The 27163-nt window shown below is 40.3% G+C and overlaps 1 protein-coding gene and 1 long non-coding RNA gene across 12 annotated transcripts in view; one reads left to right on the top strand and one right to left on the bottom strand.

Annotated features, from left to right (window-relative positions):
• Positions 1 to 4025: 4025 nt before the first annotated feature.
• On the top strand, positions 4026 to 26695 carry LOC132398399 (uncharacterized). Its single transcript, XR_009513642.1, has 7 exons — positions 4026 to 4099; positions 4378 to 4524; positions 7583 to 7735; positions 22027 to 22322; positions 23997 to 24078; positions 24948 to 24992; positions 26561 to 26695. It is a non-coding gene; the product is annotated as an uncharacterized LOC132398399 (long non-coding RNA).
• The window catches only part of LOC132398368 (oxysterol-binding protein-related protein 1-like), a 278314-nt gene continuing 276574 nt past the window's right edge, over positions 25424 to 27163 (bottom strand). For 6 of the 11 annotated variants that reach the window (XM_059977750.1, XM_059977726.1, XM_059977733.1 and 3 more), the window contains one exon: positions 25428 to 26991. In XM_059977750.1, coding sequence (XP_059833733.1) covers positions 26889 to 26991 — 103 coding nt within the window. In that variant the 3' untranslated portion in view covers positions 25428 to 26888. Of the gene's footprint in view, positions 26992 to 27163 lie in introns of all 11 variants that reach the window. The other 5 variants (XM_059977690.1, XM_059977684.1, XM_059977685.1 and 2 more) reach the window with 3 other exon arrangements.

Raw genomic sequence — 27163 nt, 5'->3', positions numbered from 1 at the left:
AGACATAGCTCAAATACCATCTATAAATTTGCCGATGATACAACTATTGTTGGTAGAATCTCAGGTGGTGACAAGAGGGCGTACAGGAGAGAGATATACCAAATAGTGGAGTGGTGCGGCAGCAACAATCTGGCACTCAATGTCAGTAAGGCAAAAGTGCTGATCGTGGACTTCCAGAAGGGTAAGATGAAGGAACACATACCATTTCTCACAGAGGGATCAAAAGTGTTGAGAGTGAGCAGCTTCAAGTTCTTGGGTATCAAAATTGCTGAGGATCTAACCTGGTCCCAACATATTGTTGCAGTTATAAGGAAGGCTACATAGTAGCTATACTTCATTCAGAGTTGAAGAGATTTGGTATGTCAGCAAATACACTCAGAAACATATATAGATGTACCATGGAGAGTGTTCTGACAGGCTGCATCACTGTCTGGTTTGGGGGAGGGGGATTACTGCTCAGGACCAAAAGAAGCTACAGAGGGTTATAAATTTAGTCAGCTCCACCTTGGGTACTAGCCTACAAAGTACCCGTGACATCTTCAAGGAGCGGTGTCTCAGAAAGGCAGTGTCCATTATTAAGGACCTCCAGAACCCAGGGCATGCCCTTTTCTCAGTTACCGTCAGGTAGGAGATATAGAAGCCTGAAGGCACACACTCAGCGATTCAGGAACAGCTTCTTCCCCTCTGCCATCCGATTCCTAAATGGACATTGAACCCTTGGACACTATCTCATTTTTTCAAATATATATTTGTTTTTGCATGATTTTTAATCTAGTCAATATATGTATACTGCAATTGATTTATTTATTTCTTATTTTGTGTTTTTTCTTCTCTATTATGTATTGCATTGAACTGCTGCTGCTACGTTAACAAATTTCACGTCACATGTCGATGATAATAAACCTGCTTCTGATTCTGAATTTACTAGTTGCATCTCCATTCACAAACAAGTCAATAGGACAGGGAAAACAGAGAACAGCTAGGATCAGACCCTTCAGCCCAGTGCCTGTGCGATCATGAGAACTTATCTAATTAATCCCCTCTGCCTGCAGGTAGCAAATGACAAAGGATCCCTGTAGTAAACTACCAAAGACCTCCAATCAGCAGAACGTCCTTTTGGGATGATTCTCGGGAGAGTTACAGAGACTGTGGGGTGGATAGAGTCCGGAGTGGGTCATAGAGTGGAGGATTGGCAGGGTGGTGTTAGAAGATGGAGAGCAATACACCCTCAGAGGAGTGTAAACACTTTTAAATGCGAAGCCGTACCGGATCAGAAAGGGTACATCCCGAGGGGTCACGTGTTCACCTGGTGGAGATTGACGTCACAATCCCGTGCAGAGTCTAGCCATTGCCGCTTCAATGGGCACTGGAGTCCAAGTCCTTTCTTCAGTCACAAATGGTGAGGGTGCAATAGTCGTAGCTAATGATAATGAATAGATGGCACGTGGTACTGGCTGTTTGTCGCAATCTAATTCTTTTTACCTATCGTAGCTCTAGAGCCTTGACCCAACTTCTTTTACCAATTGTCACTCTACTCTCCAGCAAACTCCCTAGTTCAATGATAACTCTCCTGCCCAACCTAATTGGAACACGCACCTCTGCAACCCACTCAATGAGATTCAGTCATTGAGTTTATTCCAATAGATTTGAATGGATTTCTGGATATTTAGGAATTTATGGAATTTGGGAATAAGCTGCAGTAGGAGACAGGCCATGTTCTTGAATGGCAGGCCAAGCTAGGAGGGCCAAATGGTGTATAACTGACATAACTTTTATGTTTAGATAGATTGGATCTGTCCTGCTTTCAGTAAAGCCTGCATATCTTGGAAAATTTCCACTGTTGATAGGTGCCAATGTTATGACTACACTGGAAGCAGTGAGTAAGGGCAGAGCTAGTTTTGAAATGGCCAGGATATTATCTGTTCTTACTGCATTTGATGCGCTCTCAGCTGCAACTTGATAACACCTGGAGTGAATCTAAGTAGTTAAAGGCTGGTTTTTGTGATTGTTAGAAACTAAAATGGATCAAATGAGGTGTGACTGAACCTTTGAAATGGTAGGAAGCCAAGATGGATCATTCAGTCATCACTTCTGGTTGAACACGATTATGGTTACTTTAAATTTGCCTGTAGAATTCATGTTGGGCTTGCCGACGTTTAGGCTGTGAATGCTTTTGGAGCCACCAATTATTGGAGCCATCTATTATCTGTTTAATTACCTATCACTATTTGTGATTTAACACCTTAAGAACAGAAAACACAAGAGCAGGAAGGCTATTCGGCCCTTTGAATCTGCCCTGACTTTCAATCATGGCTGATTTATTTTCCCTCAAATCCATTTTCCTGTCTTCTTCTCATAACCTTTGATGCCCTTACTAATCAAGAACTTAACGATGGCTGCTGAGAATGTATCCATTGATTAAGCATACATATGGTAATTAATTCCACAACTTTCACCACTTTCTGGCTAAAGAAGTTACTTCTCATTTTCTGTAGTAAAGGAACATCATGTATTCAGAGAATGTACCCTCAGGTCCTAGACTCTCTCATTATTGGAAACATCCTCTCCACATCCACTGTATCTAGGCCTTACAATACTTGGCAAGTTTCAATGAGATCCTCTCCCACCCTTTAATTCAGTTCTTGTGCTTTCTTTCTGGTCCTAATGTAAAGTCTTTGCCCCCAAAGATACTGCTTGACCATGGAGTTCCTCCAGCATTTTGTGCATGTTGACCCAGATTTTCTTAATCTGCGGTTTCTCTTGTGTCTCTGTTGATCTCCTGCATTGATAGTATTGGCAGAGTGAGGGATATATTGGGCCATGTGTTTACAGACTGCAGTGGTATAAATTTCTGTTGTACCATCCTGATGCAGCATTTTCACTTGAAATGCCAACAAATTCTTTCTGCAGATGCTGCTGGACCAACTGAGTTCCTCCAGCAAATTGGTTGTTGCTCTACATTTCTGCGGCCGAATGATCACAAAATATCTTAGACGTCCAGCTTTGAGCTGCCAAACCTCCTTCATCTGTCACTATCTTTCCTTTAGGATGTTCCATAAATCGTATTACTCCCAGTTTCCCCAGTAGTGTGGCTAAGTATCACAATTGGTAATCATTCCTCTGAACAACTTTAACATTTTTACTTATTCACTTTTTGAGATAGGGCATGCTAACAAGACAAAGGTATCAAGCAGTAGTAAGTCAAGGCAACTGGACTTGCTGTGTTGTTTAGAAGACATTTCACCACTCATCCAAGAGGCTTCTTCAGTTCTGATCCGTGGTGGGCAGTTTTCTGGCTTATAAACTCTGTGAGTAGTTTAAAGGTATAGCAATCACTTGAGGGCGGTTTAATACTTTTAAACAACTCACAGAGTTTATAAACCAGAAAGCTGGCCACCATGGATCAGAACTGAAGAAGCCTCTCAGATGAGTGGTGAAACGTCTTCTGGACAGCACAGCAAGTCCACTTGCCTTGATTTACGACTGCTTGGTACACAATGACTGAGGATCCCATAATAAGACCAACACACGTCCACCCTAGTTGTCCTTGAACTAATCTGTCTTGAAACTGACAAGGCTGCAGAGATAATAATCCAGAGAAAATAATGCATTACTTGTAATCCACCAAAATTCCCTGGATTCTGGAGTAGCCCTAGAAGATCAGAAAGCCACAAATGTAACAGGACCATTAAAGAAAGAAGACAAAAAAAAATTATTCTCCTGTTAACTTCATGCCTGTCACAGAAAATCAATACAAAGGGGAAATAATTTGCTGGAATTCTTTGAGGATATTACAAGCAGTGTGTGCAAATGGAACCAGCCTACCTTTACCATTGTGCTGTCTTTACGACAGTTATTTAGTTTATAATATTTTCGCTTAGTAATTCATTCGATAGTGTTTTCTAGTTAGAATTAGAAGTGTTTAAAGTATATTCATTGAATGTAAAATATATCGGCATGCGATGACGTCACATCCGGTTTCGCCGCGTCTTGTGGGAAAACACCGGTTTGAAATTAGCGCGAGGGTGGGGGCTTTCCACGAGGCTCACCTGAGCAGAAGTTGTTTGCAGGCATGAGAAATCACAGTGAGAGCAACGCTGTAAGTTAATAGATAATCGATATATTGAACTAAGATGTTAATGCCGATCCTGTTAGAAGTAACGACGGTAGATAATGTTTATGCTTTCGTTAGTTAAAGAGTTGCGGATAGTTTGCATGGAAGTGTATTTAAAGTAGTCAATGGAGCAGGTAAACTCTCCCTGTATACTGCACCTTAGTGTAATGTAGTTATAGTCACCTTTACAAGTATTTACAATTGAAATGTGATATTAAGGAAGGAACAAATACTGTATCAATCTTGTATTGTTTCATCAACAGTTTTCACCATATGTTAATGTGAAGAGTGAACAGTAAATGGTTAATCTTACTGCGATCTGGTTCTCATTGACTGTGGTTTATCTCGACGTTGAATTCGACGTTATCAGTTACACGCGAAGGAGAACGTTACAACCATTATGCTATCAAGTAAGTACCTATGCTTATTCCATTTACCAACAGATGGTTTGTACCGTGAAGTTGGCAGATGGAGTATAATGTCAGAAAATGTAAGAATGCAAACAGGCTTTTACCTCTGAGGTTGCATGGGAATGATACTAGAGGTCATGGGTTAGGAATGAAAGGTGAGAAGTTTAAGGGGAACATGAGGGGAACTTCTTCACTCAGAGGGTCGTGAGACTGTAGAATAAGCTGTCAGCCCAAGTGATGCACGCTAGCCTGATTTCAACATTTAAGAGTAGTTTGGATGGGTACATGGATGGCTATGGTCCCGGTGCAGGTCAGTGGGAGTAGGCAGTTTACGTGGTTCCACACAGACTAGATGGGCTGAAGGGCCTATTTCTCTGTTGTATTTTTCTATGACTCTATAAATTATACACAGTTTTTATAAGAAAGGGTTTCAATAGGGAGGAAAGAAACAAAGTCCTTTTCAGTGCAAAATGATCAAAGTGGTCATAGTCTTGCTATACTGAGTTAGTGATTAAGAATTTGCCAATTGATTCAAGAAGCAAATGAAGGGAAGTAGTTGTTCCTGAACTTAGTGGTTTGGGACTTCAAGTTTCTGTACTTCCTACCCAATGTGGCTGCAAGAAGATGGCATTTTAGTCATTCCCTGAATGTTGGCACAGCTGCCAAGCATGACAGTATTTGCCCATCTCTCATTCCTTGACAAGACATGTTCATGAAGTAAGTATGCGTTAGGTGGGGTGGTGCAAGATTTTGATGCAGAAGCAAATAGTGATGTTTCAAATTCTGGATCCTGTGTGACAGATACTTTTTGCAGCAGACACATAGAACAGTGCGACACAGTTACAGGCCTGTCAGCCTTTTAACCTACTCCAAGATCAATCTAACATTTCCCTCCTGCATGCCCCTCCATATTCTTTCATCCATGTGCCTACCAAAGAGTGTCAAAAATGTCCCTGATGTATCCATCTCTACCACCACCCCAGCAGAGCATTCCACATGTTTACTACTTTCTGTAAAATAATCTATCGTGACATCTCCACTGTACTTAGCTCCCTATCACCTTAAAATGATGTCCTCTTATATTAGCCACTTCCACCCTGGCTGTGCACTCTATTTATACACCTTCCATCTTATACATTCCTGTCAAGTCACCTTTTATCTTCCTTGATCTACAAAAAGAAAAGCCCTAGCTTGGTCAACCTGTCATCAGAAGACTACTATCACAACCTTATATTTCTTACAAATCTTATGCGATTAATTCCTCTAAGTCCTATTGACTATTGGGTGGTCTATAGTATAATCCTATTATGTGGTCATCCCTTTCGTATTCCTCAGTTTTACCCATGTAGCCGCAGTAGATGAACCCTCCAGCCTGTCCTGTCTAAGTATTCCTTTGATCTAATGCCCTTCCCTTGGACAACATCGGTGGCGTAAAGAGGGGAGACTTGCAGCTTGGGCAGCTGCCGGTCTTCATTTAAAAAAAAACTTTGCCAAGGCTTGCGCCCTGGAAACTTTCCAAGGCTTAAATCTGTGGTCTATCAAGACTAATGGAGGCCTACACACACACTCCATTGACACTTTCCAGGACTAGTGATGCCACCTCACAACCTTTAATTCCCCCCGACTTCTTTATCATGTATAAAACAACAGAACCCCTGAATACTGAGCTGCCAGTCTCGCCTCTCCTGCAACCATGTCTCACTAGTGGCTACAATGTCATAATTCTATGTACTGATGTGTGCTCTAAGCTCATCCATCTTTCCTGCAATATTCATTGCATTGGAATAAATGCAGCTCAAAACATTATTTCCACTATGCCTTTCAATTCCTACCTCTGTATGTAGGTGTAACAATATCTATTCCCACAACCACTTCCCTCTCTACAATGGTGTTCTGGTTCTCATCCCCCAGCAACTCTAGCATAAATCCCCCGATGCAACACTAGCAAGCCTTCCTGCAAGGATATTAGTCCTGCTCTAATTCAGATGCAAACTGTCCCATCTGTACAGGTCCTACCTTCCCTGGAAGAAAGTCAAATGATTCAAAATTCTGAAGCCCTCCCTCCTGTATCATTTGCTTAGCCTAAGCATTGAATCCTCTATCACTACATCTTGACTCTTCCCCCCCCCCCCCCCACTTCCCCTCTAAGCCCAGAGCCAGACTCAGTACCAGAGACCTGACCGATGTGGCTTTCTTCTGCTCACAGTGTCCATAGAGGTATGCCTGTTATTGAAGGGAGTGGTCACAGTGGTACATTGCATTGGCTGGCCATCCCCTTTTCCCTTCCAAACGTTCACCCAGTTACCTGTGTCCTTTACCTTAAGTGATACTACCTCAGACTATCCCCTGTCAGTCAACCCCTCAGCCTCCAAAATGAGCTGGAGTTCACCCAGCTCAAGCTTCAACTCATTAACACAGTCTGTTAGAAACTGCAGCTGGACATTGAGCATCTGCCATTCTTCCCACATCCCACAGGAACAGCATTCCACTATCCTTTCTACCCTCGCTGAAGCCTCAACTCTCCACTCTTACTGCCCCACTCACACAATGGCTGCTCTGATTCTTCTTATTGGTCCTTGCCAGTGATTTGTGGCAAGCAGAACGTCTTGACTGCCCCTGCTATGCACCATCAATTCAAAGACTCTCGTCATCTGATTATTTTTAATACTTGAAATAGATCTATTCATATAAACACAAGAAAGTGCTATTTAATTTAATTTAATTATTTAATCCCCAAAAATTAGAAGACCATTTATATTAAAATCCATGAGTTCCTTACTAGATGCCTTTTAAATGCTACCATTAACAAGGGCAGAACCATCTTAAAACAGGGAAACTTGAAATATGTTAAAAATAATTTGACACCTCCCAAATGGGATTACTTTTTAAAAGTACTTAATTTGCAAGACTATATTAAATCCTGTGTTTGGGAAGTATGCTATAAATAAATTTGGTAATCAGAATGAGTGGATGGATATGTGTAAATAAAACATAATAACAAGGCACATCATATGGACGATGGTGTTTGCATTAATTTTTTTCCTCTTTAATTCTGAAGTACAGAACAGATCCCTTGAAGATGGCCTGCAGTAAACCTGCAATTCCAAATGGCTTCAAGAAACACTGGGGAAAACTGTTCTACTGAAACAACCTACAAATATACATCAATTTGCCTTTATCTATTTCAAGGAACTACTGGAGTTTAGAGCTGGTTTGTATTCAGTTCTTTGTTTGTCCTTTATTAAAGGACTAGTTTTTCAACAAAAATCATGTATTCAAAGATTCTTCTATCTGAGAAAAGCCTTTTTGGGTCCTTGAGATATTCATTACTTCATTTTGTTTTTGCTAATCAAGAATATGTCTCTATCTTTCAGTTAATCCAACTCTTGATTTAACAGAACTGGTGAACTTATTCTATGTAAAAAATGTATGAAAACCAAATTTGCATTATTTGGTATACTTATTAATTTAGAAGGTTGCAAGCTGAATTGGTCCATTACTGAAATGAAACCAATCACAAGATTGAATGACAGATTTCAAAGGGACCCTGATTGGCTACCAACATCAAACTGAAAACCAAACAGCTGTTGATTCTGTAGCATAACTACCAAGATCATAATCTTGAGAATGTTTTTATTTAATAATCCTAGTAAAAGTAGGAAATATGAGGCTCCCCCAGGTTCTACCGCTCACCTACAGTGATGGTAGTGTAGTGGTTAACATAGTGCTTTACAGCGCCAGTGACTAAAGTTTAATTCTGCCACAGTCTGTGAGGAGTTTGTGCATTCTTGCTGTAATCTCATGGGTTACTTCCAGGTGTTCCGATTTCCTCCCACATTCCAGGGACATGCGGGTTGGAAAGTTAGCTGATCACATGGGTGGAATTGGAAAGGCTCATTGGACTGAAAGGACTTGTTACCGTGCCGTATCTCTAAATAAATATGAAATACAGATTTTAAATTGGATGTGAGAAGATCATTAATCAATTATGTGAGTGAAATGGAGACAGCTAACTAAGAAATTTAATCATGTACTGCATCATCTTTTTGTTTTGCCAGTGTCCTTGCAAATTGAATAATTATATCTGTAGTTAAAGCTTTGAACTTAATGGTTAGGTGTGGGAGGAGATTGATTTGAGTACCGATGTAGGATAGGAAGAAATCTTTTTTTAAAAAAGGATCAAGTAATGTCATACATAACAAAATGACTAATGTTATTCAATGTTTGTTATCCCTCTGTTTCCCCACCTCCTTCTCTTTATTCCACGGTCCATTGTCCTCTCCTATTTTGTCTTCTTCAGCCCTTTACCTCTTCCATCTATCACTTCCAGCTTATTACTTCATTCTCTCTGCCCCATCCGCCTACGTTTCCCCTCACCTGGTCTTACCTATCATCTGCCAGTGTGTACTGCTTAATTCACCCCACCTTCTAATTCTAGCTCCTACACCCCCAACCCCGTCCTGGTGAGGTTTCGGTGCAAAATGTTACTTTCCTCCATGGATGTTGTCTGATTTGTTGAGTTCCTCCAGCACTTTGTGTATGTTGTTCAGTAGCTGAGACTTGCCTTCTCCAAGGTTTGAAAGATTGGAAGGTGATCGCTTTGAAATTTAGAACATTCTTTCAGGGCCGGATGTTTTTTTCCAGTTTAGAAGCAAGGATAACAGTCTGAGAATAAAGTAGTCCAATGGGACTGAGATAAGGATGCTGGGCATAATATACTGTCATAGATTGATGACTGTTTAATGAACAGAAAACAGAGGGTAAGGAGTAAATATGACATTCAGTTCAAACTCTGTAACCATTGGGATGCTACAGGGATCCGTGCTGGGGCCCCAACTAGTCCACATCAGTTATTTGTATGAGGAGTTTGTGTTCAATGTATCCATATGTAATACAGTGTTTTGTAAACGTATTCAGCCCCCTTTGTTCTCATAAATGAATATTACAACCAATGATTTTGATCAATTTAACTGAGAATTATTTGTGAATGACATACTCCTTTGTCACAGTAGAGCCCAGAAAACAGAAAATTGTAAGGCATGAAAAACTACAAATTCAAAAAATGTTAGCAGTTCAGAAGTATTCATCACCCAGCTGTGCCAGGTTAGTTGAGGAATGGTGACGGAACGCAGTCACGAGGTCACACCAGAGATGTTCGATTGGGTAGCATGTGACTTTACTTCACTGGTGGGGGAAATTCCCAGACATCACCAAGCCTACATTTTCCACTACAGTCACAAAACATGCCACTGAGCACTGCATTCCCCCAACTAGCCCGCCAGTCCACACCTGTGCACATAGAATGGACCCAGATAAGCTGGAAACAGCGAAGGCTGAGTTTACCAACATGAAAGACTCGGTATTGTACGCTGGTCAAATAGCCCCTGCTTCACCGCTCCATGTGGTCCTAAGTTCGGTGGTGGCTGTTGCCCATATAATGATTACTGATACCTTAACGATGCCACCACCCCCAATTGTTTCATGGTCCCACACATCCAAGACTTTTCAGCATGTTTAGCCAGAAAGTTAATTTTTTCCAAAGTCAATCTAATGTAAGGTTTCAGAAACAAAACAAAGTGAGGTGTTTTATGTTCAATGAAACCTGTAGCACATTTTACCTAAAACGCAAAACATGCTAAAAATGTCTGCATAATAACATCATTAGGTCAGACTAGCCTTTTAAAGTGAAACCCCAGCTCAGTGTCAGTGGTTGTGAATTATGTATCTTTCCCCCAATTATGTTACCCTACAGTCCTGCTAAAAGATGAACTTCTCCATTTTAAGCTTTCTGGCAGTGGCTAGCAGGTTTTTATCCAGGATCTCTCTGTATTTAGCAACATTAATCTTCCCAGTAATCTTGGCCAGATTTTTGTGCTGCTGAAAAGCATCCATGTAACAAAATGCTACCTCCACCATACTACAGAGCAGGGATGGTGTTACTTGGCTGATGTGCAGTAGTAGATTTACACCACACATACTGCTTAGTGTTGAGGCCAAAATGTTCCACTTTAGTCTCATCCGACCACAAGACCTTCTTCCACATCTTTACTAAGTGGCACTTTGCAAAGTCCTTACAGGCAAGTTTATGCTCCTATTTTAGCCAGGCTTCTTCTTTGCCACTCTTCCATAAATACCCTTTTTGTGCAAGACCTTAGAGATTGTAGAACCATAAACTTCATCTCCTGTTGCAGCCACTGACTTCTGCAGCTCACTCAGAGTGACTGTTGGCGTCACAGTAGCCTCTCTTACAAGTGCCATTCTTCTCCAGTGACTAAGTTTAGAAGGACATCATGACCTAGGCAGCGTGGCTGTGGTTTCATATTGTTCCACCTTTTCATGATGGACTTCACTGAGCTTTGAGGTATGTTTGTTGGCTTTGAGATGGTCTTGTACTCTTCCCCAAGTTTGCACATCATTTCCCTGACATGTCTTGAATGCCTTTGTTTTCATTTTGGGTTAGTCTGTTGAAAATCTTACTGTTGGACCTTACAGAGAAAGGGGGTATTTATTCTTATGAATTCATTGAAAACAGGTGATCCTCCAATTTTGTACATCAACTAGTTGGGTGAGTTGGTAAGGTAATGCCCTTTTCTCACTGTTACCATCAGGGAGGAGGAGCAGAAGCCTGAAAGCACACACTTAAGTGATTCAGGAACCGCTTCTTCCCCTCTGTCACCTGATTCCTAAATGGACATTGAATCCTTGGACACTATTTCACTTTCTTAATATATACTATTTCAATTTCTGCATTTTTGCATGATTTTTAATCTATTCAATATACTTATACTGTAATTGATTGATTTATTTATTTACTATTTTTTCTTCTATTTTATGTATTGCATTGAACTGCTGCTCCTAAGTTAACAACTTTCACAACATGAAATTTATGTTTATCATGCCAGTGATAATAAACGTGATTCTGATTCTAATATACAGTATTGCACCTGAGGAAAACGAGGCTAGCAATTACAAAGGGGATGAATACTTCTTCAGCCTCACAATTTTGTTAATTTTTAGTAAATTGTTGACAGGTTTTGGGTTTTTTCTCTTGTGTTGTATATCATTTCAAAAAAAATTTACTTCGATATATTTTAAATTTAGAAAATGAGACAGTAAAAAATGAAAATAGTTGTGGGGTCTGAATACTTTTTCAAGGCCCTGTATATCGATGTTAGCTGATGTGATTGTTTGACACATTAGCAATGTTTAAAAGTCATCTAAATAAGTACGTGGTAGGAGAGGTTTCCGGCAGAGGGGCCTAGCTCGCTTGTCAAGTTAGCATGGACAAGTTGGGCTGAAAGACTTGTGACCACGCTGTAAGACTCTGACTCTAATATCCCACTGTTCCTGATAAAAAGGCGTGAAAACGTAAGTCACTACCTCCTGTAGATATTGTTCAGATCTTATTTAGATTGCTTAGTCTTTCAAAGGAGGTGGTCATTGCTAGCAATTTATTAAACATTTATAACTGTCTCTGAATTGAGAAAGCAGTTTAGAAGTTAACAGTATTGAGGAGTCTGGAATTATATAGAGGTCAGACCTTCCCCTGAAGGTCATTACTGAATCAGAAGGGTTTTCAAAACTGAGATCGCTGAAGTGGCTGCTGAAGATAAACATGGTTTTGTGTAGCTTTGCACAAGTTCAATGCACCAGGATGCTTACATTTGTCCAGATGCTCCTTCAATCAATCAAAAAGATAAATTAGAGAACTTTGAACATGAACCAGCTCACACTGAAGATGCAACATCACAAATGACAGAAAAAGGCCCCCATGCTAACCATAAGTGTATGCTTGACGAATTCAACAGCATTCCATTTCTGACTCGGACACAACAAGCTCAGATTTACAGAAGCACGAACTGGTAAACATCTGTTTACAAGGGTTGAAAGACTACTTGTAAATCTGCATCTTTTCCCGTTCATCATGCACTTTCATCAGATATGGCAATGATCCAGAAACCAAGCCATCTGACTCACAGAACAGTTCCAATTAATTCTGAGGCGACTTCTACCTATGCTGAGCACTTTCCAGTCCTGCCCACTGACTTATCAGGGCTGGATAATTACAAGCATCATTTAATTTCTCTGGAGAGAGATTCATCTCTCATAGAAGTAGCATCAGCCGATAAGGAATTTCATCAGAATTCAATAGACAATAGGTGCAGAAGTAGACCATCCGGCCCTTTGAGCCTGCACCGCCATTTTGAGATCATGGCTGATCATCTATTATCAATACCCGGTTCCTGCCTTGTCCCCATATCCCTTGATTCCCCTATCCATAAGATACCTTTCTAGCTCCTTCTTGAAAGCATCCAGAGATTTGGCCTCCACTACCTTCCGAGGCAGTGCTTTCCAGACCCCCACAACTCTCTGGGAGAAGAAGTTCTTCCTTAACTCTGTCCTAAATGACCTACCCCTTATTCTCAAACCATGCCCTCTGGTACTGGACTCTCCCAGCATCTGGAACATATTTCCTGCCTCTATCTTGTCCAATCCCTTAATAATCTTATATGTTTCAATCAGATCCCCTCTCAATCTCCTTAATTCCAGCGTGTACAAGCCCAGTCTCTCTAACCTCACTGCGTAAGACAGTCCGGACATCCCAGGAATTAATCTCGTGAATCTACGCTGCACTTCCTCTACAGCCAGGATGTCCTTCCTTAACCCTGGAGACCAAAACTGTACACAATACTCCAGGTGTGGTCTCACCAGGGCTCTGTACAAATGCAAGAGGATTTCCTTGCTCTTGTACTTAATTCCCTTTGTAATAAAGGCCAACATTCCATTAGCCTTCTTCACTGCCTGCTGCACTTGCTCATTCACCTTCAGTGACTGATGAACAAGGACTCCTAGATCTCTTTGTATTTCTCCCTTACCTAACTTTACACTGTTCAGATAATAATCTGCCTTCCTGTTCTTACTCCCAAAGTGGATAACCTCACACTTATTCACATTAAACGTCATCTGCCAAGTATCTGCCCGCTCACCCAGCCTATCCAAGTCACCCTGAATTCTCCTAACATCCTCATCACGTCACCCTGCCACCCAGCTTAGTATCATCAGCAAACTTGCTGATGTTATTCTCAATGCCATCATCTAAATTGTTGACGTAAATCGTAAACAGCTGTGGTCCCAATACCGAGCCCTGTGGCACCCCACTAGTCACCACCTGCCATTCCGAGAAACACCCATTCACCGCTACCCTTTGCTTTCTATCTGCCAACCAGTTTTCTATCCATGTCAATGTCTTCCCCCCCAATGCCATGAGCTTTGATTTTACCCACCAATCTCCTATGTGGGACCTTATCAAATGCCTTCTGAAAATCAAGGTACACTACATCCACTGGATCTCCCCTGTCTAACTTCCTGGTCACATCCTCGAAAAACTCCAATAGATTAGTCAAGCATGATTAGTCAATTCACTGGCACAAATTGTTGATGCCACACCAGGTGACCATAAAAAGCATCTTGAAAAATGTAATTCCCATGAATGTTCCTCTGTCCTTGAAATTGGAAGAGTTAAATGGAAGGTATCAGGAAAATCATGTGGAAGATTGCAGAACACTGAAAATGAATGTGAATGAGACACATACAAGTGAGATGGAATATGTAAAAGAAACTGGTAAGTTTTTGTTTAGGTATATTTGTGTTAAATTTTACTGAGCCTGAAATTAAAGCAGCTTCTGCTTAACTATGTTGATCATCAACTTTGTATTTTATCTATTGTTATACATCCAAAAGAAGGAAATGTTAAAGCAAAAGCATCATGAATGCATTAGGGACAGAGTAACAGAACAGAGATACCTAAAGAGTACACATGCAGAGTTCGTTGAAAGTGATAGATAGACTGGTGAAAAAAGTATTTTGGATTTTGGCTTTCATAAATCAGATCACTGAGTGTAGGAATTAGGGTGTTAAATTGCAGTTGTATACAATATGTCTGGTGAGGCTGCACTTAGAGCATTGTGTACAGTTTTAGCCACCCTAATATAGCAAAGACAGAGTTAAATTGGAAAAAGTGCAGATTCTGTAACTCTAAAATATTTACAAGGATATTGTCAGGACTTGAAGGCCTGAGTTATCGTGAGAGGTTGACCAGCCTAGGTCTTCTTTGGAATGTAGAAAAATAATGGATAACTTTATGGATGTATTTAAAATTATGAGAGGCTTTGATAAGGTGGATGGTAATGATCTGTTCTCCAGGGTAGGAAAGCCCAAAACTAGGGAGCAGAGATTTAGTGTAAGGGGGAAGGGTGTAGAAGTGGACTGAGGGGCAACATTTTCACCCAGAGGCTGGTGAGTATATAGAATGAGCTACTGAGGAAGTAATTGAGGCAGATGCAGGTACAATAGTGTAAATTAAGAAGCACTTGGATGATAAGTACATGGAAAGGAGGGGCTTAGAGGAATGTGGGTCAGTGTTACATTTCTTTATCTGAAAATGCCCTAGCATATTAACATATCTCCCTATCCTCCACATTCTTCTCCTGAGTAAATACCAAAACAGAAAACTCATTTAGGACTTCACCCACATCCTATGCCTCAAAGCACATTCCCTTTTAATCCTTGAGTGGTCCTGTTCTGTCCTCTCCCTAGTTATCTTCTTGCTCTTGACGTATATTTAGAATGCCTTAAAATTCTCTTTAGTCCTGCTTGCTAAAGACACTTCCTTTTTATGTATTTGTATTAAGGGCAGTGTAAAGAAGGTTCACCATGTTTTATATGTTTCAGAAAGGACTTCTAGGTGGGAGATTTTAATTTCCCAAATATTGATTGGCATCTCCTTAGATGGGGTGGAATTTGTTAGGTGTGTTCAGGAAGATTTCTTGACACAATATGTAGATAAACCTACAAGAGGAGAGACTGTACTTTTTAAAGTAAATTTTAAGCCTAATCCTTTGACTACCTTATTTGGTAATGTTGCAGGGGAAGATATCATTTTGAAGAAATCTGACCTGCACATTCTGGCTTTTATCTCTCATGGCTAGGAGGATGCTCTTGCTTAAATGGAAGAATACTGCTCCGTCCAATCACGCTCAGTGGTTACGGGATGTTATGGCATGCTTGAATTTAGAAAAGATTCGTTGTTCAATTTCTGAATCTAACCAAGCTTTTCAAAATTTGTGGGGACCATTTTTGAATTATTTTCAAAACCTTTGATTTCCCGTTAAAGTACAGATGCTGGTTAATAGCATATTTCACTAACTGATAAGGTTTTTCCCCCTTTTTTTTCTTTACTAAACAGCTTCGGCTTTGGTAGTGGATATAGATTTTTTTTCTATATAAAAAATTATTCATATCAACATACGAATTAATCTAATCTACATGAATATAGGGTAAGGAGTTCGTCAATGTGTTTCAAATATAATGTATTTGATATTATATCTTTCTATTGTGTTATAATATGTATTTTCTTGAACTCTGTATTCTTCTATGTAGAAATTAATAAAAATATTGAAAAAGAAAGGACAGGGAGGGAGGCAAAAGAGGTGGGAGCGTGGCACTGTTGATCAGGGATAGTGTCACGGCTGCAGAAAAGGAGGACGCCACGGAGTCTCTATGGGTGGAAGTTCGGAATAGGAAGGGGTCAGTAACTCTACTGGGTGTTTTTATAGTCCACCCAATAGTAACAGGGACATTGAGGAGCAGATAGGGAGACTGATTTTGCAAATGTGTAATAATAACAGGGTTGTTGTGATGGGAGATTTTAATTTCCCAAATATTGATTGGCATCTCCTTAGATGGGGTGGAGTTTGTTAGGTGTGTTCAGGAAGATTTCGTGACACAATATGTAGATACGCCTACAAGAGAAGAGACTGTACTTGATCTGGTATTGGGAAATGAACCTGGTCAGGTGTCAGGTCTCTTTGTGGGAGAGCATTTTGGAGATAGTGATCACAATTCTTTCTCATTTGCCATAGCATCGGAGAGGGATAGGAACAGACGACTTAGGGAAATGCTTAATTGGAGTGTGGGAAATATGAGGCGCTCAGAGAGGAACTTGGAAGTATGAATTGGAAACAGATGTTCTCAGGGAAATGTATGGAAGAAATGTGGCAAATATTCAGAGGTTATTTGTGTGGGGTTCTGCATAGGTACGTTCCAATGAGACAGAAAGGATGGGAGTGTACAGGAACCGTAGTGTACAAATGCTGTTGTAAATCTAGTCAAGCAGAAAAGAAAAGCTTACGAAAGGTTCAGAAAAGTAGGTAATGATAGAGATCTATTAGATTATAAGGCTGGCAGGAAGGAGCTGAAGAAAGAAATTAGGAGAGCCAGAAGGGGCCATGAGAAGGTCTTGGTGGGCAGGATTAAAGGAAAACCCTAAGTTATTCTACAAATATGTGAAGAGCAAGAGGATAAGATGTGAGAGAATGGGACCAATCAAATGTGACAGTGGAAAAGTGTGTATGAGACCAGAGGAGATAGCAAAGGTACTTTATGAATACTTTGCTTCAGTATTCACTATGGAAAAGGATCTTGATGATTGTAGGGCTGACTTAGAGCAGACTGAAAAGCTTGAGCATGTAGATATTAAGAAAGAGGGTGTGCGGGAGCTTTTGGGAAAACATCAAGTTGGATGTCACCAGGACCTGACGGGATGTACACCAGGCTTGCTGAGCCAATGGTGATGATCTTTGCATCATCAATGAGGACGGGAGAGGTTCCCGAGGATTGGAGGGTTGCTGATGTTGTTCCCTTATTCAAGAAAGGGAGTAGGGATAGCCCAGGAAATTATAGACTAGTGGGTCTTACTTCAGTGGTTGGTAAGTTGATGGAGAAGATCATGAGAGGCAGGATTTATGAACATTCGGAGAGGCATAATATGATTAGGAATAGTCAGCATGGCTTTGTCAAAGGCAGGTCGTGGCTTATGAGCCTGATTGAAATTGTTGAGGATGTGATTAAACACATTGATGAAGGTAGAGCAGTAGATGTAGTGTATATGGATTTTAGCAAGGCATTTGATAAGGTACCCCATGCAAGGCTTATTGAGAAAGTAAGGAGGCATGGGATCCAAGGGGACATTGCTTTGTGGATTTAGAACTGGCTTCCCCACAGAGGGCAAAGTGTGGTTGTAGATGGGTCATATTCTGCATGGAGCTCGGTGACCAGTAGTGTACCTCGGGGATCTGTTCTGGGACCCCTACTCTCCGTGAGTTTTATAAATGACCTGGAAGGGGAAGTGGAAGGATGGGTTAGTAAATTTGCTGATGACACAAAGGTTGGGGGGTGTTGTGAATAGTGTGGAGGGCTGTCAGAGGTTACAGCGGGACATTGATAGGATGCAAAACTGGGCTGAGAAGTGGCAGATGGAGTTCAACCCAGCTAAGTGTGAGGTGATTAATTTTGGTAGGTCAAATATGATGACAAGATACAGCATTATGATGGCAGCGTGGAGGATCAGAGGGATCTTGTGGTCCAAATCCGTAAGACACTCAATGCTGCCACACAGGTTGACTCTGTGGTTAAGAAGGCATATGGTGCATTGGCTTTCATCAATCATGGGATTGAGTTTAGGAGCCAAGAAGTAAAATGGCAGCTATATAGGACTCTCTTCAGACACCACTACTGTGCTCAGTTCTGGTCACCTCGCTACAGGAAGGATGTGGAAGCCATAGAAAGGGTGCAGAGGAGATTTACAAGGATGTTGCCTGGATTGGGACGCATGCCTTATGAGAATAGGTTGAGTGAACTCTACCTTTTCTCCTTGGGATGACAGAGGATGAGAGGTGACCTGATAGAGGTGTAAAAGATGATGAGAGGCATTGATTGTGTGGATAGTCAGAAGCTTTTTTCCAGGGCTGAAATGGCTAGTACGAGAGGGCGCAGTTTTAAGGTGCTTGGAAGTAGGTGCAGAGGAGTTGTCAGGGGTACTCGATACAGCAAAGGCTTTGGAACTGGAAAAATCCTTGGCTGTACACCTCATTCCAGAACTAACTCTGCCTCTTGCCATGATATTTCAGAACTATAACAGATGATGTGAAATATTACCCAGGTATATTGTGTCCACATTAAACTGGACAAATAATATTTATCCAATTAATCCATTCTCAATTATCAGTAAATTGATTGGAAGTATCAGTGCCATTGCTTTAAATACAGTAGGTACTGCCTTACCAATAACCAGTATGTCAGTGTCTAGTTTGTTTTGTCAGGACCAGTTGGCTCCAGATCTTAACATAGCTTTAGTTCAAGCATGGAACAAGGTGAGTTAAGAGACAATGCTCTAGACACCAAGGGAAAACTAACCAGGTGTGGCATCAGGAACCTTGGTAAAACTGACACCAAAAGATATCAAGAGGAAAACACAAATAGTTGGACTCTTTCCTCTAACCAGCTGTTGAGGGGAGGTTAATTATCCCAGGCCCCCACCCACAGGATATCATTGGAGTTCCTGGACCTATCTATCTTAGCTACTCTATTAATACCTTCACTCCATCAGTTCAGTTCAGTTTCAGTTTATTGTCATTTAGAAACCACAAATGCAATGCAATTAAAAAATGAGACAGTGTTCTCCAGAATGATACCACAAAAGCACACGACAAAACAGACTACCCCAGAAAATCCACATAATGTTTGGTAATCCCCAAATCCAGAGTCCGGAGAGGCTGCTGCATATTAATATCGCGCTACCATCTTAGCGCGTTCCCTGGAAAGGAGCTCCAAACCCACCAGACAAAACAAGACTACCCAGACACACCAAGTCAAGAGACCACCTAACAAACCAAAAACTAAAGCTACAAGACCTACACAAAACCACATAGTTACATATAGTTATAGTTAACATATAGTTACAACAGTGCAGACAATACCATAATTGATAAAAAAAACAGACCATGGACACAGTAAAAATAGTCCAAAGATGTTAAAAGACTTTGTTGAAAGACAAAATGTTGAAAGAACTTAGACATTATTATTAGACATCATTAGACATTAAGATATCGAAGCAAAATTAGGCCATTTTGCTGATTGTGCCTGCTGCACTCAACCCCAGTCTCCTGTCATCTCTTTGTAACCCTAAAGCCCCTTACTAATTAAGAAGCTTATGAGTCTCTGATTAATGAAGTTAGAAGTAGGGATATTCTCTGAAGAGTGAACAATGTTGAATCCCATTAGCAACTCTTCAAAAAAAAAATTGTCCATGCCTTTGTGTGGTTAGAATGTAACAACATTTCAGGCTTGAACTAATGTGGAAAGTTAATGTTGCTTACCAGGCAATGGACACTTCCAACAAGACACAGTCTAGCCATCTGCCCCTGACTTCAATGGCTTTGTCATTGCTGAGCAGCAAAATCTTGTAAGTTACTGTGACAAGAAACTCAACTGGAGCAGCCCCATGAATGCTGAATAAGTCAAGAATACTTGCCTGGATGAGTGCTGTTCTAAAAGGAACATAAGAAGCTTAATACTACCCACTTTCCAGCCTAAACATTCATTCCCTCCTTCGTTGGGAAATTGTGGCTGTAGTGTGTGGCATCCATATAATGCACTGCAGTTACTAGCTTCGAATATACAGCCATAAGAGTGAAAAGCTGGTTTGTTATGGTAATGCTTAAAACCAAAGGGCATGGATGGAAGAAGCAAGTTTAAAGGGAACTTGGCAAATTTTACACACAATAATAGCTGGAATGAGTACCAGGACAGATTGGGGCAGGAAGAAAGTTTAAGAGCATCTAGACTGTTATTTGAATGAATAAGGCATAGAGGGATATGGAATTAATGCAGGGAAGGAATTACCATAGATAGGAGTGAGGGTCAGCATAGTTGAGTGAGAAGGGCCGTTTTAAGAAGTGTGTTTACTGATTTTAATGAATCATAACGAATCCCTGAAATTGAACCCAAACTCAAAACTCTAAATAAAGTTGAAGCAAAAGCCAGAGAGTAAAAGAAATATAAGCAGGAAAGAAAAATTTAGTCATTGCTGTGTTTTAAACCCATCGTAGATTCATTTTTCATGAGGAAATTCACTAATTTGTCTTTACAGTGAACTTCCTTTCCTACTTTTTAGGCAGAAAGGCCAAACACAATGTTCTGTCATGTACATCAAATTCTCATGCCAATAGGTGCATGAGGTGCATTTTCTGGTTCCCCCAGAAAATTATTTGTAGATCTTTCTTCTTCACCTTTCTGGTCCACCTCTGGCCCCTCGGAATGACTGATTGCATCTGCTCAGAGCTGCCACTGACACTTGGAAAGACTCCAAGTGAACTCCTGTAATGAAGGCTAGAGATCATGAGAAATAAGACCAGGAATAAGCCATATGGCACTTTAAGCCATGTGGCACTTTAAGAGCTGTCTTAATCATTGTTGGTGATGAGTCCCACCACTGTTGCCATTGGCAAACGTAACGATGTGATAGCTCAGATGTTTGTCCGTGCAGTCATATGTGAGCAGAATGTACAGCAATGGGGGGGGGGGGGAACCCATGTTGAGGATGATGGGGAGGGACGAGTAGTCTTTATGGCAGGAATGATGTTTATTTAATTCAAGTTGCTAGTGTGATAGTTACACATTATTGTAACAAATGAGTATGCTGACTATCGGTCTAAGTAGAGATGAGAAGAGACTTTACATTCTGATCTACCCCCCTCCCCCACTGATAGTAAGGCAAACAGCACTGACAGGCTTTTTGGCCCAACTAGTTCGTGCTGATCAAAATTTCCCATCTAAGCTAGACTCATTTGCCCATTTTGCTCATTTCCTTCTTGACCTTTCCTCTTTATGCATTTGTCCAAGTACCTATAGAATGTTGTTAATGTGCCTCGCTCAACCACCTCCTTCGGCAGCTTAATTCACATATGCACCACAATCCGGGTGAAAACACTGCCCCTCAGGTTCCTATTTCCCCTCACCTTAAACCTCTTAAACCACCTTAAAGCTCTTTAGTGCTCGATTCTCCAACTGAGTGCATTGACCCTATCTGCCCCTCATGATTTTATACACCTCGATAAGATCACCCCTCATTCTCTAACACTGCTATGACCCAAGCTGCCCAACTTCTCTCCATAACTTGAGTATCTCCTTTACACTCTATCCACCTTAGTGGCATCTTTCCTATAGCAGGGTAACAGAAAACTGAACACGTCATTCCAAATGTGGTCTCACCAATGTCTTATTGTGTGGGTGTGGGGAGAAAACTTAGACGGGTTGTTGGTGACTGTGGTGAGGTGTGTCTGGGTGGAACTAATGGGAAGCTGTTTCATAGAACTAACAAGAGGCAAAATGGCTTATCTTGCTGCTGAATACAGCATTTCAATAGACAGCTTCTAATCATTAAAAGGACCAATCAGTGGAGCATTCCAAAAGGCTTCAGGATGATGTGTAAGAGCACTATAATTGTTTTTACATCAGCTGTCATAACTAAGCATGCATCAGTCAAAATATGATCTTGTTCCATGAATTAAACTGTTCATGATGTTAAAAATTCACAATGCTGTTACTGTTCTAGTTTGTTTTTCAATGATTGTCATGACATCACAAAATTGTTTGCCTTTTCAGGTCTGTAAATGAAGTGCAGGATATGAAATCTTTATCAAAACCTTCCCAAGGTGTTCTGAAAATGATGTTTCGCCACCATCAGCTTACTGCAGTTGCAAACAGACATCAAACTTAGTGGATGCATAAATGTTAGTTTCAGAAACCCAGCAGGAATTGCTTCATGACTGAAGTTTTTTACACGTTATTTGACCGGCTTGGCAATCTGGAATTCTGAGTTCAGCATCTGATAAACCGCCTTGAAGATCTGACTGTTACTGTGAATGAAATACATTCTGTAATGAACATCACTAAAACAGGTGACTCGTTTTGCTGTAAGACTTTTGATCAAAATGAAAATTGTACAAAGCCAAATGTGGAGAATTGTGTACAGTTCTGGTCACCCAATTATAGGAAAGATGTCAACAAAAGAGTACAGAGGAGATTTACTAGATTTACACCCAAGTTACAGAGAAAGGTTGAATAAGTTAGGTCTTTATTCTTTGGAGCGTAGAAGGTTGAGGGGGGACTTGATAGAGGTATTTAAAATTATGAGGGGGATAGATAGAGTTGACGTGGATAGGCTGTTTCCATTGAGAGTAGGGGAGATTCAAACAAGAGAACATGAGTTGAGAGTTAAGGGGCAAAAGTTTAGGGGTAACATGAGGGGGGAACCTCTTTACTCAGAGAGTGGTAGCTGTGTGGAATGAGCCAGTAGCAGTGGTAGAGGCAGGTTCAATTTTGTCATTGAAAAAAAATTGGATAGGTATATGGACAGGAAAGGAATGGAGTGTTATGGGCTCAGTGCAGGTAGGTGGGACTAGGTGAGAGTAAATGTTCAGCAAGGACTAGAAGGTCTGAGATGGCCTGTTTCCATGCTGTAATTGTTATATGGTTATATCATTGTTAATCCATGTAAGCTGAATATCATGTTTTGAAAAATTGCAACTTTCTGTACTAACAATAGCTTTGGCATTGAATAATCCATTGTCCACAAAGTTTAGACTTAGTAGTAAAATTGGTAAATTGGTTTATTACTGTCACATGTACTGAGGTTCAGTGGAAAAATTTGCCTTGTATACCATTTATACAGATAATTCTTTGCAAAACTTCATTGAGGTGGTACAAGGAAACAAAATAGCAGAATACACCAGAAAATGTAGAGTAAGTGCAGTTGAACAATAAGGTGGAAGGTCATAGTCAGGTAGATTGTGAGAGGTCCATCTTATTGTACTAAGAGATTGTTCAATCATCTTGCAACAGCTGTGCACTCACTTTCAGCACTCTTCTTCATGTTCCATGGATTTTTGTGTTTTTTTTTACTATTTATGCGACTTGGTCGAGGCTGAGGGTGAAAGGTGAACCTGTGTTCAGCTCACCGCTCCACAGGTGTTCTCACTTCAGCCCCGAACTGGCTCTGTGGCTGAGGCCTGTAACCGTCAGCATTTCCCTTAGGCCCCAAACTGGCTCTGTGCCTGTGGCCTGTAACCGTCAGCATTTCCCTTAGGCCCCAAACTGGCTCTGTGCCTGTGGCCTGTAACCGTCAGCATTTCCCTTAGCCACGAACTGGCTCTGTGGCTGAGGCCTGTAACCGTCAGCATTTCCCTTAGCCCCGAACTGGCTCTGCGGCTGAGGCCTGTAACCGTCAGCATTTCCCTTAGCCCCGAACTGGCTCTGCGGCTGAGGCCTGTAACCGTCAGCATTTCCCTTTGCCCCGAACGGGCTCTGCGACTGAGGCCTGTAACCGTCAGCATTTCCCTTAGCCCCGAACTGGCTCTGCGACTGAGGCCTGTAACCGTCAGCATTTCCCTTTGCCCCGAACGGGCTCTGCGACTGAGGCCTGTAACCGTCAGCATTTCCCTTAGCCCCGAACTGACTCTGTGGCTAATGTTCTGTGTTACTTGTTTACTTTTTTATTGTTTGTAATTTTTTTTCACACATTGGGTGTTTGTTGTGTCAAGTTTTTAATGGGTTTTATTGTTTTGTTTTTTTAGTTGATTACAAGAAGATAATCTCAAGGTTGTATACTGTAATGCTTTGAGAAAAGTGGGATAGAAACAGTCTTTGAACCTGGTGGTGAGTACTTTTAAGTCTTTTGTATCTTTCGCTCAACGGGAGCGGACAGAAGAGAGTGTTTAATTTAGAAGATTGGGTCTATACTATGTAGTCTAAAAGAACCCTTGCTGAAGGGAGTAGAATTAACAAGATGGATGTTTCCCTGCTCAGCAAAGGTAGAACTAGAGGGTGATGGTCTAGGGATAAACGTGAGAACATAAAACAGATTAGGTGGAATTACTTCTTGAGTTGTGAACCTGATGTGAAAGAGAAGTTGGGGCATGATTTTTCTTTATGACAGAGGAAGCTCCTGCTCTCATTTCTTATATTCATTGATTCTAAACACATTGGTGTCCTAAAGGGATAGTGGGAGAGGCAAGAATGCATTCGGTGCTGTATACTTTACAAGGTGTATTCATGTATAAATAATCTTGAACTTTTGATCTCCCACTGTACCTGCACTGCACTATCTCTGTAACTAACACTTATTCTACATTGTTTTCCAACCTTGATATAATTATGTATGGAATTATCTGTGATTTACATGCAAATCAGAGACTTTCACTGTCCCTTGGTACATGTGATAATAGTAAATCAGCATAGTATTTTGTAGTGGTGGTTCCTTACGTGTAGAAGCCTGCTGAGGATGGTAAGGGCACGGACTACAAGAAAGGTGGAATATGGAGGGGAGAGGGATTAATGGAGAGTTTAATTAGTTTACTTGAATTTTAAAACAATTTTATTTCTGTGTAATAGACTTTTGGGAACATAAGAAATCATATCAGTGAAGAGTGATATGTAGATAAAATATATCCATTATATACTGTACCCCTCAGATCCAGTTATTAAGCTGATAAACTAATATCCATAAATCTGGAATGTTGTTTCAGATGCACAAGCTGAATCCCACCACAGTGGTTCAAGGAAATTTAAACGTAAGTGATTAAAAATACCATATCCTTAAATATCTGGTATTAGATTACTGTAACCCATCCCAGAATGTTAGTGAACCATTTATTTTAATCTGGCATAGTATTTACCCCCCCCCAAACAAAACAGTTGATGCTGTGCTGAGTCAGTATACAGTACAGAAACAGGATCTTCAGTTTAATGAGTCTATGCTATCGAAGGCACCCACCTTTCTTCTTCCTATTAAAAGTGCATAATCTCATTTTCCAAAGCCATATCCTTGTCTGGGATAATCTTGCTCCAATCCATTCCTCCTCCTTCATCAAATAACTTGTTGTCTCCCAGTTCTGGCGAAGTCTCGGATCTGAAGTTTACTCTAAACACATGTCGTTTGACCTGCCAGCTGTTTCCATTATGTTCTGTTTTAAATTCAGATTTCCAGCATCTTAAGTTTTTATAAATGTAAATATCAAAAGTTTTTTGTAAAGCTTTTATTTAGCAGCAATAACATTTTATACAATTAAGTGACAAAACAGTTGTTAAAAATCCAACAGTGTTACTCTTCAATTAGATCTGACATAAACTAGATACCTAGAAATGTGTTCTTCCAATTCAATCTAATACACCGCTAGTGAAAATGGTAACAGTGGACATAGGATCCCAAATCTATCGTACATTCTTCAGAGATGAAACTATAGGAAAAAAGTGTGTGTGAACAATCCAATCAGGAGTTTAATTGAATCCAGTGTCATCAACTGCAATGCATCACGTATGTGAAATGTGCAGAAAGTTTAACAATGAATTCTACTTAGTTCTATACAAACATAATAATGTGCAACCGAAAAGCACACCCATTGTCAGTGCCAATAATTGTAGTATTTCACAATCAATTTATGAAGGCCAGATCAATTGCCAATCTACAGAATAGATTCTTTCATACAGTGGAAATGTTCTGTCCAATCCATTAACAGTGCATGAAACTGATCATAATTTAACTATAAATATTGCAGTTTTAACAGTTTTTAAGATTTCAGGAACACAAGTTCTGATGTACTGTACAAATAATTACAGAATTCTCTTTACACATTTAGCAACACAGCTTTTCAAACTGGGGTTGCAAGGCTTGCTATAGCTTTGTAACTTCCGAATAAAACACTACATGTCAAGTCACATTCAAAACAAACACACATTAAATCAACAAAACCATGGAAATGAAATGTTATGACTCAATAGTAAGCTGGAGCACATTGCACAAAGGTAAAAATACCTTTTCACTTCCACATAAATACCTCTGGAGTGAAAGATTCATGAGTGAAGGACTGAACAAGGGTTCAGGTTACTAAATCCACTGAAATATTTCAAATAATAGGTGACTTATGCAATCTAAATGGGAAAATATACTGTTTACAAAACATTTCCATAGAAGTTACTACCTTATAATTAGTTTTCATCCATCTCCAGAACAGATCTGAACAAGAGCAATATTCAGTTCAACTTGCATCATTTGAAATACTGTAACTTTAGAATGATTAAGTCAAACTAGCATGATTAAGTAAAAACAATAAAGTTACCATATAATAATCTGTCTTTAAAGTCCACAGGCCAGTTATGCTCCCATATTGCCTCACGTGAAACCTGCCAGAGGTAGCTGAGGAGTTTTATGCCTAGGCATGTATAGGTTTCAATAATCATTCAACAGCTGGAGAAGACAGCGACAAGCACAAGTTTGTCAATGTGTTGTTCTCAGTAAGAAATTGCTATTGTACATACTTGGCAGTACTTAAAAACTCTCAAAGAACATTTGTACTGTAAGAAATAAAACAGAAATAAATTTGCATTGGTTGAGGTCTACTGATTTTAAATTTTTTGCCCTGAAACTTGCTTGCAGTAGTAAGAGATACCTTCAAAATCAATCTTCTGTGTTAATAAATATCACAGCACTGTGAATAATTCCTGTCCCAGTATCCTCCTGAGTACAGCCAGTCTGATGCTCCAACATATGGATTGGTCCCTTGATGGAACCACCTGTTAACAGATTGCAAATTACAGAACATGAAAATCCAAAATAAAAACTGCAAATGCAAAAGCAAAACTCTTAACTAAAAACAACCAGGAAATGTTGGAAACTTTCAGCAGGATTAAGTAGTTTATGTGAAAAAGCTGGACAATGTTGAATAAAAAAGCCATTATTAAATAG

This window comes from Hypanus sabinus, chromosome 1, assembly GCF_030144855.1.
Source record: "Hypanus sabinus isolate sHypSab1 chromosome 1, sHypSab1.hap1, whole genome shotgun sequence".
In the NCBI taxonomy this organism is placed as follows: domain Eukaryota; kingdom Metazoa; phylum Chordata; class Chondrichthyes; order Myliobatiformes; family Dasyatidae; genus Hypanus; species Hypanus sabinus.
This window is presented reverse-complemented; position numbering and strand designations above follow the sequence as displayed.